General features: G+C 39.5%; 1 protein-coding gene across 1 annotated transcript in view; it reads left to right on the top strand.

The window, feature by feature from the left end:
• The window catches only part of LOC109962642 (rac GTPase-activating protein 1), a 14,630-nt gene extending 3,194 nt beyond the window's left edge, over nucleotides 1-11,436 (top strand). Inside the window, exons 5-18 of the mRNA XM_020604533.1 lie at nucleotides 141-213; nucleotides 710-763; nucleotides 1,428-1,526; nucleotides 2,537-2,692; nucleotides 4,468-4,618; nucleotides 6,956-7,083; nucleotides 7,162-7,326; nucleotides 7,728-7,823; nucleotides 8,334-8,532; nucleotides 8,965-9,070; nucleotides 9,351-9,483; nucleotides 9,685-9,793; nucleotides 9,961-10,072; nucleotides 10,828-11,436. Of these exons, the coding sequence (XP_020460189.1) occupies nucleotides 141-213; nucleotides 710-763; nucleotides 1,428-1,526; nucleotides 2,537-2,692; nucleotides 4,468-4,618; nucleotides 6,956-7,083; nucleotides 7,162-7,326; nucleotides 7,728-7,823; nucleotides 8,334-8,532; nucleotides 8,965-9,070; nucleotides 9,351-9,483; nucleotides 9,685-9,793; nucleotides 9,961-10,072; nucleotides 10,828-10,873 (1,627 nt within the window). The 3' untranslated portion in view covers nucleotides 10,874-11,436. The remainder of the gene's footprint in view (nucleotides 1-140; nucleotides 214-709; nucleotides 764-1,427; nucleotides 1,527-2,536; nucleotides 2,693-4,467; nucleotides 4,619-6,955; nucleotides 7,084-7,161; nucleotides 7,327-7,727; nucleotides 7,824-8,333; nucleotides 8,533-8,964; nucleotides 9,071-9,350; nucleotides 9,484-9,684; nucleotides 9,794-9,960; nucleotides 10,073-10,827) is intronic.
• The last annotated feature ends 2,146 nt before the right edge of the window (nucleotides 11,437-13,582 follow it).

Genomic DNA, 13,582 nt, shown 5'->3' with positions numbered 1-13,582 from the left:
ATGCACAATACATTTATTGCACCAGATACCATTAAAAGCAAATCTTCATCTGCAGTTCCTGGGTGATGCACATTTATAAACACAACCTGCTAGTGAAGCATTACTAAAACATTAAAACAGCTTTTTGCTTGTTCCTTCAGGTTGTCTGTGATCGATGAGTCGTCTTTCCTGTCTCACTCTGACATCAGCTACGATCGGACTGATGATGACGTGGTAAAAACCTTTACCTGTCAGTTTGATAAACATCTATTTATCAAACTGACACACAACAGGATGGACTACTTTCACTGACCACGCTAATTTTAAATGTTCACAGTCAGTTTCCATAAATTTGGTTTATAGGTTTTTACTTTTTTCTCTCTCTGTCAGTTGTTGATTTTGTTTAATTTTTAATAAAAACAACTTGAAAACAATTGAAGCCAGATGCAGATGGCAAGAACGGTTTATTTATATACTACACGACCTTTTTAACAGGAGAATTCAAAGTGCTTCATATAAGACATAAAATAACTTTAACACTAGTCTTTTGTGTGTTATTTCCTTAAGACTGTCTTGTTGGTCAACTCTGCCTAAAAAGTAAAGAAATTAAGTAAAACCTGACAGTATATCAAGTTTTTGTCATAGCAAATTGTGGCAAACATTACACACCCTGCTGTCTGTTAGAAAAAGTGGGCTGATGTGATATGTATTTGTTTTCCTGGTGTTTTAGGATCTGGACACAACGATACTTAAACCTCTGCGATCTCGAGCTCGAGAGAGGAGGGTAAACATCTCCTACATTTACATATTTCTCAGTGTGTAAGAACTTTACTGTGTTGCATTACAAACACACATTATTCCAGGTTTGTGCCTGTAATGACATTCAACCACAAGATCAGGCCTTGATCTATCCACCTTCAACAACCATAAATTAGTTTCAATATGAATACTTCCAGGCAGTCCTGGGAGATATTCCAGAGGTAAATTCCTTTAATTGCAGCCACGTTTCCCTCATTTCTTTCCTAGTGTTTCTGCCCATGTAAGATGATAACTTGCCTCTGTCCAGCACAGCCTTTCCTCAGTCACACTGTCGAGATAACAATCTGTCCTTATGTTCAAACATCCCACATTGTGGATTGACCCTCAGTTCAGAGTAAAATTCTACAGTCTTCCCTGTCTGTACTGTTCACAATGATTTTGGACAGTGACAAGTCAAGTGGTCAATCAGTTACACTGACTGTAGCGAACAGTTTCCATAGCCTACCTTCATCGCTGTAGGCCCAAACTAAAAATAAGTTTGCGTGGCGCTTTAGACACATAAGACACTAAAGAATTTATTATTGCTTTTCCTTGTATGACTGCCCTTTTGTGAAACAATGTGTGTAAAGTAACAGCTGACTTTTGCATGTGCTATATAAGTAACCTTGCGTTCTGTTGGCTGTGTGCAGCGCTCGTCGATGGCCCTGGCTGTCTGTGCACCAGCTCTGAAACGAGGGAGACATAGTAACCTGTCTGCAGAGCTGCTGGAGAGAAAGTCTGTGGAGAAGGTGAACACATCAATAAGATTACTATCAGTCATTTTGTTTAGATTTATAAACCCATGTTTTCAGATGTTAATGAGCATAATGTGAGATTTTGATCTACTGTTGATCTTTTGAGAAATGCTGTGGCTGAAAGGAGGCATTTTAAAATGCAGGTTGTTATTGTAAATCTACATTAGCAGCTAAAAATATAGACTTAAATTTAATGTAACCAAGTGTATAATTTTCATCTTAACCAACCTTTTTTGAATCGTGTTTTTGTCCCCAAAAGACACGTCTGGTGTAAACAGTTTCCTCTGGCTACAGACTCTCTCCCACCTTATTGTCAGTGGTGGGGAAAAATAATCCGATTATTTACTCAAGTCAAATTAGTCATGTTCCAATGTAAATCTAAGTAAATGTATCAAAAGTAAAAGTACAAAAAATGGTATTAGGATTTTTGTATTAATCATTTATCAATAAGTTGCATTTTACTGCAGCAGCAAATTTGAACTGCTTCATATAGTGTTGGTTAATTTAGCAGTATGTTAGAAACTGATCACATGTTTATGTAGATTTTGAATGTGTACAGAAAGAAGTAAATACAGATATCAGATAAATGTAGTTCAGTAAAGGTTATGTTTTCCTTTTGAAATGTAGAATTATGAAGTGACTAATGTACTTATTTACCTGTACTTTCCACCACTGAGGTCACCTCTTCCACCTCATTTGTATTTACTGTTTATTTAATGAATGAATGAATGAATGAATGAAAATGAGAAGTCGCTTCTTTCCGCTTCAGAATGTCTCCGTCATGAAATGGTTTGTATGAATCAGTTAATCAAGAAACTAACTGGAAGATGAATTGAAAATAATTATTAGTTGCAGCATTGGTCTGTGTCCCAGAAAACTGAAGCATTAACTGTTTAGAACAGTTGATCAGTGATGGGTGGGAAGCCTCATCATTCTGTGTTTTTTATTTTATTTTAAGAACTTGAAGCAGTAGAAGTCTAAAGTTGAGGTTGTGTTTGACTCAGGAGGCTGAGACGATTGTAAAGACGTCACTGGTGACTCCTGTGCCCGGAGGTCAAATCCACGTGGTGGTGGGACTTGCACATGACACCCCTGAAAAATCAGTTCAGACCCTCATCCATGAATGTGCTGTTTCAGTGGGGGAAACAGGAGGAGGTGAGGTTATAAACATTATATTTGGGGGGGCTTTATATATTGTAGATTTGATAAGGGAACAATTAATTGACTTGACATTTTAGCATAAGTCTGCAGTATAACAAATATGAAAAAACTGAAGGGGTCTGAATATTTTCTGACCTAACTGTATAGTCGTGCTATGGAGCAGTGTTTCTATGGACTATGTTATTTATTTATTTAATGGGTCCCCATTTTGTTTGTGTCGTGCACAAGGACACACATACGCAAATGTGTGCATCCATGCACCTGGGAGAAGTGATAAACGTTCTGCAAGGTGACAGAAATGCAGCATAAATGCAGGAAAGAAGCCTGTAGCTTGTAAACATATGTAAACAGCTTATTTCAAACGAACAAACAAAAAATCAGTTTTAAAAGTGTTTTATATGAAAGGAGATACATTTATTATGTTTACATAGTATGCGCTGTGAAAAACCAAATGTAAATATAGCTTTACTTCACAGGGCACCTTTTAATTTTAGTAGACTTATGCTCTACATAAGATGACAACATGCTGCTGTTGATTAGCTGCGTTACATTTGGCTGTGCCTGCATGCCACTTGTTACGTAGCAGCAAGGGCGAGGAGCCCTCTTACAGTTTTTCTCAGCCGCTTTTACATTTCTTGATTCATCCTTGATGTTTGCACAAGAGTAAGAGCATTTCTTGAAACTGTTCATGCAAACTGCACCACACAATGGGCTACCTGCAAAAGAGCATCACTTGACCAAAAGACTTATTTTATCTCTCAAAAGTAAATATGTCAGAACATCTCAGTGCTAGCAGAATGACAAGTTCATTGGGAACATGCTTTCTGTATGTCCTTGGCCTTTTCTCCATCTCCCTCTGTTTTGCCTCCCTACCTTTCCACCACACAAGCCTATTCTTCTTCTTCTCTGGCAGCTGGCACTGTTCATTTCCTTGTTCTTTCATTAACGCTGTACTGTGCTCTGTCTTTATATGCTTGCCAGTTGAAGATTCATGAGATGCGCCTCAGCTATTTCACAGTAGAGAACTTGTTAATCATTGGTTGATCTAACACTTCACAAATTCTCTTTCAGTAGTGAAAGTCAAGATTCACCTGAGAGTAACTCAACAATTCAGATACATTTGCAAAAAAAGTCTAACAGAGCTGTACAGAAATATACCTGACACATACTAAAGACAACTACTGTAATGACATCTACAATAATTAATGACAAGTTCTTCTGCGAGGTCAGACTGTTCAGCAAAGAACACTAATACATTTTGGTCAACATGACATAAGAAATTGATAATGTAGAAAACAACTTGACAGTTATGCACAATCATTTGCAGTTTGTTAAAAACCATTAGCAATTGCATAAATGTAGTTCAGTAAAGGTTATGTTTTCCTTTTGAAATGTAGAATTATGAAGTGACTAATGTACTTATTTACCTGTACTTTCCACCACTGAGGTCACCTCGTTTGTCTCATTTGTATTTACTGTTTATTTAATGAATGAATGAATGAATGAATGAAAATGAGAAGTCGCTTCTTTCCGCTTCAGAATGTCTCCGTCATGAAATGGTTTGTATGAATCAGTTAATCAAGAAACTAACTGGAAGATGAATTGAAAATAATTATTAGTTGCAGCATTGGTCTGTGTCCCAGAAAACTGAAGCATTAACTGTTTAGAACAGTTGATCAGTGATGGGTGGGAAGCCTCATCATTCTGTGTTTTTTATTTTATTTTAAGAACTTGAAGCAGTAGAAGTCTAAAGTTGAGGTTGTGTTTGACTCAGGAGGCTGAGACGATTGTAAAGACGTCACTGGTGACTCCTGTGCCCGGAGGTCAAATCCACGTGGTGGTGGGACTTGCACATGACACCCCTGAAAAATCAGTTCAGACCCTCATCCATGAATGTGCTGTTTCAGTGGGGGAAACAGGAGGAGGTGAGGTTATAAACATTATATTTGGGGGGGCTTTATATATTGTAGATTTGATAAGGGAACAATTAATTGACTTGACATTTTAGCATAAGTCTGCAGTATAACAAATATGAAAAAACTGAAGGGGTCTGAATATTTTCTGACCTAACTGTATAGTCGTGCTATGGAGCAGTGTTTCTATGGACTATGTTATTTATTTATTTAATGGGTCCCCATTTTGTTTGTGTCGTGCACAAGGACACACATACGCAAATGTGTGCATCCATGCACCTGGGAGAAGTGATAAACGTTCTGCAAGGTGACAGAAATGCAGCATAAATGCAGGAAAGAAGCCTGTAGCTTGTAAACATATGTAAACAGCTTATTTCAAACGAACAAACAAAAAATCAGTTTTAAAAGTGTTTTATATGAAAGGAGATACATTTATTATGTTTACATAGTATGCGCTGTGAAAAACCAAATGTAAATATAGCTTTACTTCACAGGGCACCTTTTAATTTTAGTAGACTTATGCTCTACATAAGATGACAACATGCTGCTGTTGATTAGCTGCGTTACATTTGGCTGTGCCTGCATGCCACTTGTTACGTAGCAGCAAGGGCGAGGAGCCCTCTTACAGTTTTTCTCAGCCGCTTTTACATTTCTTGATTCATCCTTGATGTTTGCACAAGAGTAAGAGCATTTCTTGAAACTGTTCATGCAAACTGCACCACACAATGGGCTACCTGCAAAAGAGCATCACTTGACCAAAAGACTTATTTTATCTCTCAAAAGTAAATATGTCAGAACATCTCAGTGCTAGCAGAATGACAAGTTCATTGGGAACATGCTTTCTGTATGTCCTTGGCCTTTTCTCCCTCTCCCTCTGTTTTGCCTCCCTACCTTTCCACCACACAAGCCTATTCTTCTTCTTCTCTGGCAGCTGGCACTGTTAATTTCCTTGTTCTTTCATTAACGCTGTACTGTGCTCTGTCTTTATATGCTTGCCAGTTGAAGATTCATGAGATGCGCCTCAGCTATTTCACAGTAGAGAACTTGTTAATCATTGGTTGATCTAACACTTCACAAATTCTCTTTCAGTAGTGAAAGTCAAGATTCACCTGAGAGTAACTCAACAATTCAGATACATTTGCAAAAAAAGTCTAACAGAGCTGTACAGAAATATACCTGACACATACTAAAGACAACTACTGTAATGACATCTACAATAATTAATGACAAGTTCTTCTGCGAGGTCAGACTGTTCAGCAAAGAACACTAATACATTTTGGTCAACATGACATAAGAAATTGATAATGTAGAAAACAACTTGACAGTTATGCACAATCATTTGCAGTTTATTAAAAACCATTAGCAATTGCTTATGATGTGCACAAGTGACTGGATGATGTGGAGGTTGAACAAGCTCTTTTGAAAATTTCATTTTTGATCCAAGAAATATACGAAAGCAACTGAGACAAGCTGTAAAGGGAGTGTAGATGGCACATGAAGCTGCCATGTGATGCTGATCTTCATCTGCTGATAACAGTGGATAGTAACTTGAGAAAAGATCTTGTCATATTGAGCAGCATGATGTCTCTACTTTTGAGTGACAATAAGGGAAGAGGCTACGTTACATATCATGGACTGAATACTGCCTCAGATACCAAGACACTATCATAATAATTTCATTCAAACATGTTAACTGTTAAGCTTGGTGTAATATTTCCAGTTGGTATTTATTTGCCTTATCTGTAGAGTATCTGATTTCCAGAAGTCTCTACTGTGGGAGAATGTGGTGCCCACATTTTCTAATCGGTGTTGCAAAACTAACATTGTGTTAATTGTAGGGTGAAGACTATGGTTCTCTGTTGGACTCCGCATGCTATTTTGTTGACTTGTCACATTTCGCTGTGACTGCAGGTCGGCACAAGCAGAATTCAAATAGAATGGAGACCACACCCGTCCAGCATAAACTGCCACCATGTTTGAGTTTTGGTGCACACCCACCATAAGCCAGGGGTGTAAACATAGACACCCAGATATTCATATAAATCACAGACACCCCCAGATCTTGTCTGATCTGAAATGTAATAAAAAATTCTTCAGAATGTTCTTTAGTCTTTTTTTTATTTATTTATAAACCAGTTTAAAAAATTGATACCACACACCAAAATGTGCCAGACAGGTTGACCTGGAGCACAGACTGTTGTTAATAGAGGTGGACAGTTGAGTTAATGTCACTTCTAGTCTCTTGGAGAAGGCTGCTGTTACTGTGAATATCTGTTGGAGGTGGAAAACCAGTGGTATTATGTTTTTGTGACAGTCTCTAAAAACTATGACAGTGTTACTGTTCCTCAGACCAAACGTCAGTGTGGGCTCCCTGTGATGAGACCAATGAAGTCGAGATGGAGAATGGTAGTGCAGTCACTGCTGCTTCCACCTGCAGAGCTGAGAAAACCCTGAAACATGTTTTTGTTTCTAAAACGGTACGAAGTCACAGATACACTGGCTTGCATTAAGATCAGCATCTGCTCTGTCAGGGTAACTTACTGATCTTTCTCCAGGTGATTTGGACAGAGATGTGCTCACTCTGTGGTAAGAGAGTCCGCTTTGGGAAGATGGTGGCGAAGTGTAGAAACTGTCGTGTGGTCGTTCATCAAGAATGCCAGCAGAAACTTACAGATGGCTGCTCGCCCACCATTACCACAACAGGAGCTACAACTCAGATGGTACCTCATTTATATTTGTGTTTCTAGTACGTTGTGACAACTGAAGAGTTTATCCTCATTCAGACAAGATTAACATTGCAGGCATAGGTGGGGAATGAACTCTCTGCTGTGACTTGTACACAGGATATCATTATCTCTTGTCCATCAAGAATAAACCTCCATAAGAACAAGGACTGCTTTGTTTCAGTTGTAAGTAACATCCTAGTGTACAACAATGATGTGGGGTTCCCCAAGGCTCCATCCACGGGACTCTTCTGTTTAAGTTTTACATGCTACCACTAGCTCAGATTATATATTGCTTATTATCCCCAAAGACCAGACCTCATAGATGGTCTGGGGAAACTAGCTGGATGATGTCATATGTTCCTTTTTTAAATGAAAAAGTTGTTCTTCCTCTCCAGGACTCATTGGAGGACTTTGCTCCAGTGACTCACCCAAGAGTGCCTCAGCTGATCGTGGAGTGTGTCACTGAGATCGAGAGGAGGGGGTTGGAGGAGGTAAGCTTCTCCATACAGGCTTTAAGGCTGTTTTCAGATCTACTGCATGTTGTTCAGTTTAGTTAAGTCAGAAAACCCAGCAAGTTTAGCAGCTCAACTCAAACCAGAGAGAGCCTTTTGACAGGTTTTAAAAACAACCTAAGGTTGGATTTATACATCTGGGTGTTAAGAGTTAATGTTGTACCTACAGCAACTACATGTGTAGGCCTTAAAAACTTAACTCCAGGTTGGCGCAACAGAGATACCACAAGAATATTGCAATGGCTGTGATTGGCTGCTTGTATTTTCCCCTCATATTTCTTCTGCCAGTGAGTTTGTGGGAAGTTCGGACAAGAAGAAGTTTATTAGACTGTCATGATGTTTTTGCTAACAAATATCTAACTAAGTGGTTACACTGCAAACCCTGTGCTCATTGTGATCTATATGAACAAACTATAAATCAAACCTCCATCTAGATACCTACAGTCTGGGTGGACTCCTAACCTGCTGTGTGTGTCTGTCTGTTTGCAGAGAGGACTCTACAGAGTTCCTGGAGGAGAGCGTCTGGTGAGGGAGCTCAGGGATGAGTTCATGCAGGGGAAAACGCCACTTATGCTCAGTAAAGTAAATGACATCCATGTGGTGTGTGGCCTTTTGAAAGACTTTCTGAGGAAACTGAAGGAGCCTCTGCTCACCTTCAAACTGCACAGGACCTTCATGGAGGCTTCAGGTACAAAAACTGAGCACTGACCCTACTCACAGAGTTACCATCTGAAAACCTCACAGCACCAATTAAAACGTCACCTGATTAGGCAGGAAAATGCTAGTTTTTATTTTTACAGAACAAAATCAATAACCTGGATATCAACATACCAGAAAATCAATAACCTATGTACTATATTATCACCAGACCATGCACAAGACCATCAATAAGCGACAGCGGATATTATTTTTTCTTATCATTAGTAACTTGGATTTCCAGGGGACTGTGTAAAGGAAAATGATTTGGGGGGGAAAATAAGGGAAGTGCTTTTGAACAAAAAGTCTAATCCTGAACAAAATAACTACAAATTCTATAAACTAGACATTTAACGATACAGCCTCTTGCTCTGCATAGTTACAGCTGAGGTCACCTCTTAACTGCCACACTGTCTTTGTTCAGAGCTGCCTGATGAAGACAACAGCTGTGCCGTCATGTATCAGGCTGTAGCAGAGCTGCCGAAGGCCAACAGAGACACACTGGCGTTCCTCATGCTTCACTTGCAAAAGTGAGACCTTTCAGCTCTTCTCTGAAGTCTTCTTATTGAAAGAAACAAATTATCAGCTCAGCAGCTGTGGTGACCACCTGAGGAGCTGGATTTTATTTTCATGTATTAAATGTCAGCGGGTTAAAATGTGTCTGAGGGCCTGCTAGTTTTTGCTATGTTTTACAGAGTGCTGTCAGTGGTTTCACTTGAACAGTTGGCATGCTGCTCCTGTTCTAGTTTGCCTCGTGAACACCCCCCACCCCTGTCATGTACTGTACTGATTTTCTGTATATTTTGTCAGGGTGATGAAGAGGCCCCAGTGCCAGATGGACCGGAATAATTTGGCCCGGGTGTTTGGGCCAACTATAGTGGGGCATGAGATGTCTGAACCATCTCCATCAACCATCCTGAGAGACATAAACACTCAGCCAAAGGTCAGCTTCATTATAAACACCCAGTCCAGGAGTGAGTGGGTAGCTGGAAATAGTTGAACATCAGCATTGTGAGGCAATCTTTACATGTTCCTTTGAGCTGTCTATGAAAGTAACACAACATGGGTGTTAACCCTGAACACTGTATTTGAATTACTCATCTGTACTTCCAGTGTTTCCTCAAGTGTGCTGCTTTTGTCTCAGGTGATTTGTCGCCTGTTGTCCCTCCCTGAAGACTATTGGAAATGTATCCTTGACATCCCGACCGATCAGACATCATCCTCCAAAGCCAACAGCCAGAACCCTGGACGTGGTGAGGTTACAGATGTTAAACGGTGTCTTCAGAAAAAATTGACCCTTTTTCCACACTTTGTTTGTAGATTTAATTTGGAGTGGATAACATTGCTATTTTGTCTATCAAGCTACACTCAATAATGCATCCTCTTATCTTGTTTTTATGGCTGACAATCTTGTTTCCAGGTCGGTTGTTTAGGCCACTGACTTCTCCAGAGATGAAGAGTCACCGCGCCACTCCCAGCAGCAGCTCTCTGAGAGGCAGAATCAGGAACCTGGAGAATACTGTCACCAACACGTAAGAGAACAGCAAACTAGGTCCAACGCTCAGACCAGTAACCAGATCTCATTACATTTAATAAAGGCTTGCAGTCGACAAACCTGTGGTCCGTTCAGCGATGAAACGTTTTCAGTGTCCAACCACAAACACCTCTGTCAGTCTGACCAACAACCAATCAGCCTGTCAGCAGACCAGAGCTGAAATGAATTGGTCATTATAGTTATCTTCAAAGTAAAGAGTTCAAAATCCAGAGTCCGTCATTCAATTTTGGCAGTTTTATATCATTGTAAAGTATCTGTAATGGATAGATACAGTAACAGATACTACTGTTACTGGTATTTTAATGAGTAAATGCACCCTAAATTATTTTTTGTTCAGTTCCTCCTCTGGCCCCTGACTGTGACAACATAGGCAAGACTCTGAGGTCTCTTTTTTATTCAGCTTCTCACCACCCCCCATGAGCTGCACGAAGCACATTAACATTAGTGAATCTGACTGTGACTGAGATTTATTCCTCAGCAGAGGCAGTGAACACATCACACAGACCTGCTGATACTGCTACTGTATTCAAAGTGTAGGTATTTAGGGGTGGTGAACAGGAACGGTAACTGATAAACAGGGCTCTGGCTATGTACTGACACTCCTCTCATAGGAGAGCTGCTAGCTCAGCTACAACACAGGTATCCACACAGTGACTCTCTTACAGGGGCATAAACATGCTTATAGTTTGTGGACTCAGATTTCTCTCCTGTGTTTTTGTTTTCTCTCCTTAGGGGTCGCGTTCCGCAGGGGAGGAAGTTCTTCGCGTCACCCACTTGACCCAGTCACCTGCTCTCAAACCACTCACCTGTCAAATCTATAACACACAGTTACCGTATATCCAGTATACACTATGTATTAATCCTATATACGGCATGTAGTCTACAGAATCTTATAACCAGTAGGTAGAACATACTGGTTCTTTGGAAGAAAATTTAAATGTGTCGTTTGTGCTACAAAGCACAAACTGATTTTTAGGATTTCTGACTCAGTCAAATACTGTAATGACAATACTAACACTTGAAAGACGGATTCAGAAATGCACTAAAACAAATAATATTGTTGCCTATAATTTGTGGTTGTACATTTCCAGCATGTGGATGAGGCTGGTCAGACTGGTCGGCCATGACAGTGACATGTATCTGAGTAGAAGCACCAATCAAACTAAAGCTTCCTGCTGCTGTTGGTTGTAATAAATGAAATGTAAATTTTAATAGATCAACATGTGAAGTGAAATTTCTGTATGACTATGGTGATGACCTGGTATCAGATATTTCAGGTTTCAGACTGAGCTCACCCAGGTTTTTCTGGGGTTTTGATTCAATTAAAGAACTTTAAATTGTGAAAATTAAAAGTGCTTCCATGTTTTGTATTTAAAGAAAATAAATAAAAATAAAATATTTAATTTGATGATGACTTTAGGTTTTATTTTGTTCCAGAGTGAGATATAATGTTGGCTGTAAAACCAGTTTAGAAACAGAGGAACATCATTTGAGCTTTGAGCTCTGTTCATCGCCAACCTTCCTTCTGTCAGCAGCTCATTTTCGTTCATCCAGAGTTGCATGATTCACCGTCAACCCCAACCTAGAGAAAGACCCTGCATTCATCACCTCGTCCATCACTGTTGACAGAAACCAGCACATCATGAGTTGACACTGTACACAAAAACACACTCATAAAACACTCTAACGGTGCCATGTATCACCAGAGAGAGAGAGGTGATAGACTTAATGTGATGTCACTGAGGTGACAGATTACATCAAGTTATAGGTGATGATGTCACCCTGTACGGTGATACAGTGTTCACCTGGACAGGGACCTGTTAACTCTATATAATGGTATTTTACCTGTTTGTTACTCAGTTGAGTGTGGAGGTCAGTTGACAATTTGACCCTGACTGTTAAAGTAATCCAGCTGTTCTGCATTATACAGAGAGCTGCTTCTGTTATTTTGTCCACCCAGAAACACCTCTTTGTATAACGCAGTACAAACCACAGCCTTAGCAAAGATCATCCAGTTGAATCAACACCTCTCTGAAAAACGTAACATTATCACCTTCACGAAGGTGGATTTCTTGCAGGACTGTTGGATTAGACTGACTTAATTTTAGTTAGGTGTACCTAATAAAATGCCAACTGACTGTACTCTTGCTCCACACAAACAGGCTGCATGCATCACTGACTGTTCTACTGGGAATATATTAGCCATGATGTGATTAAATATATAGATATCACTTTGTAATAAATCGTTATTGATCTTAGAGTTTTATACAGTGTATTGTTTTTTAACCATGGGGACTTGACTACTGTAGGTGACAGTAGTTGGGCTGGTCTGCTCTGCAAACCAGAAGGAGAAGAGAACAGGCAGGAGAGATCGAAGGAGGTGTTGAGGAAATGAGAGAAGAAGAGGAGGAAGAAGAAATTATTGTGAAGATGAAACTGAAGCAGGGAGTGATGAACGGGTTTTGTAAGGCTGAGGAAAACGTCATGTGACTGTTATCTGTAGGCTCCTTGATGAATGACACCTTTGACTGATTTGATCCAGTGTTAACCAAAAATACTAATTAAAGTAGCTTTTACCACAACCATCAGACTACAAGCAACAAAGATAGTAAACCTGCCCAGAGAAGTAAGTTTTAGCTCCTGTCTAGTTTGCTAACACAAAAAAACATCTTAACATAAAATCCTGGCTCCCTAGTATACGTCAACTGGGACTTCACATACTATGTATGTGTTAGTGATGTTCACTTTTTTCACCTGCGACCACAGCAAACAGTTCTAGATGAATCTAGGCTGTTACTGTACATGCTCAGACAGCTGCTACTGTCGGCTGTGAACAAAAACTGATATTGTCCTAGCGGAGCTTTAGGTAAAAGCAGGTGAGTTTCTCTTTGGAATAATGACTAAAGGAATAACTAATCATTGATAACAGTACAAATTTAAAACCATAATCATTCAGGGCATAATAAACAGGTTGGTGCATCAGTATTTTGGGACAAAATATAACCTGATCAACCAAAACATTATGCCTCAAACCATCCTTTTAATTCTCACTTCATTCTGAATCAAAGGAACTTTGTCAGATTTTAATGTAATATATAAATTGTAAACTATCACACACCAGTGAATCTTTCTGACAGCTAATGATTACCTTATATTTCCTGGATCTAAGCAAAGTAAAGTTAAGCACTTTTTGATTGGTGTTTAAATTTTATGTGCCAGTAATTTGGCCGAATTGTAACCCAAGTGTCTGAGCACCAGCAGGCTGTAATCACCAACAGGAACAGATGCTGTATAGTTTTATATGTAGAGTCAGCTTTTCCTGGACTTTGGTTGAGTCCTGGATCAGCAGAATAGCACTAGCAACTTAACATGCTATGAAATGTATGTAAATGAATGTGCTCCCTGCTGTCATACAGTGACTATGTAAGGAGCAGATAAAATGCCGTTGCTCTGACTTTTGGCTTGAGAAACAACGAAGCGACTGTGT

This window comes from Monopterus albus, unplaced genomic scaffold (assembly GCF_001952655.1).
Source record: "Monopterus albus unplaced genomic scaffold, M_albus_1.0 scaffold66.1, whole genome shotgun sequence".
Classification (NCBI taxonomy): domain Eukaryota; kingdom Metazoa; phylum Chordata; class Actinopteri; order Synbranchiformes; family Synbranchidae; genus Monopterus; species Monopterus albus.
The sequence above is the reverse complement of the archived record's forward strand: the minus strand, read 5'-3'. Positions and strand labels throughout refer to the sequence as shown.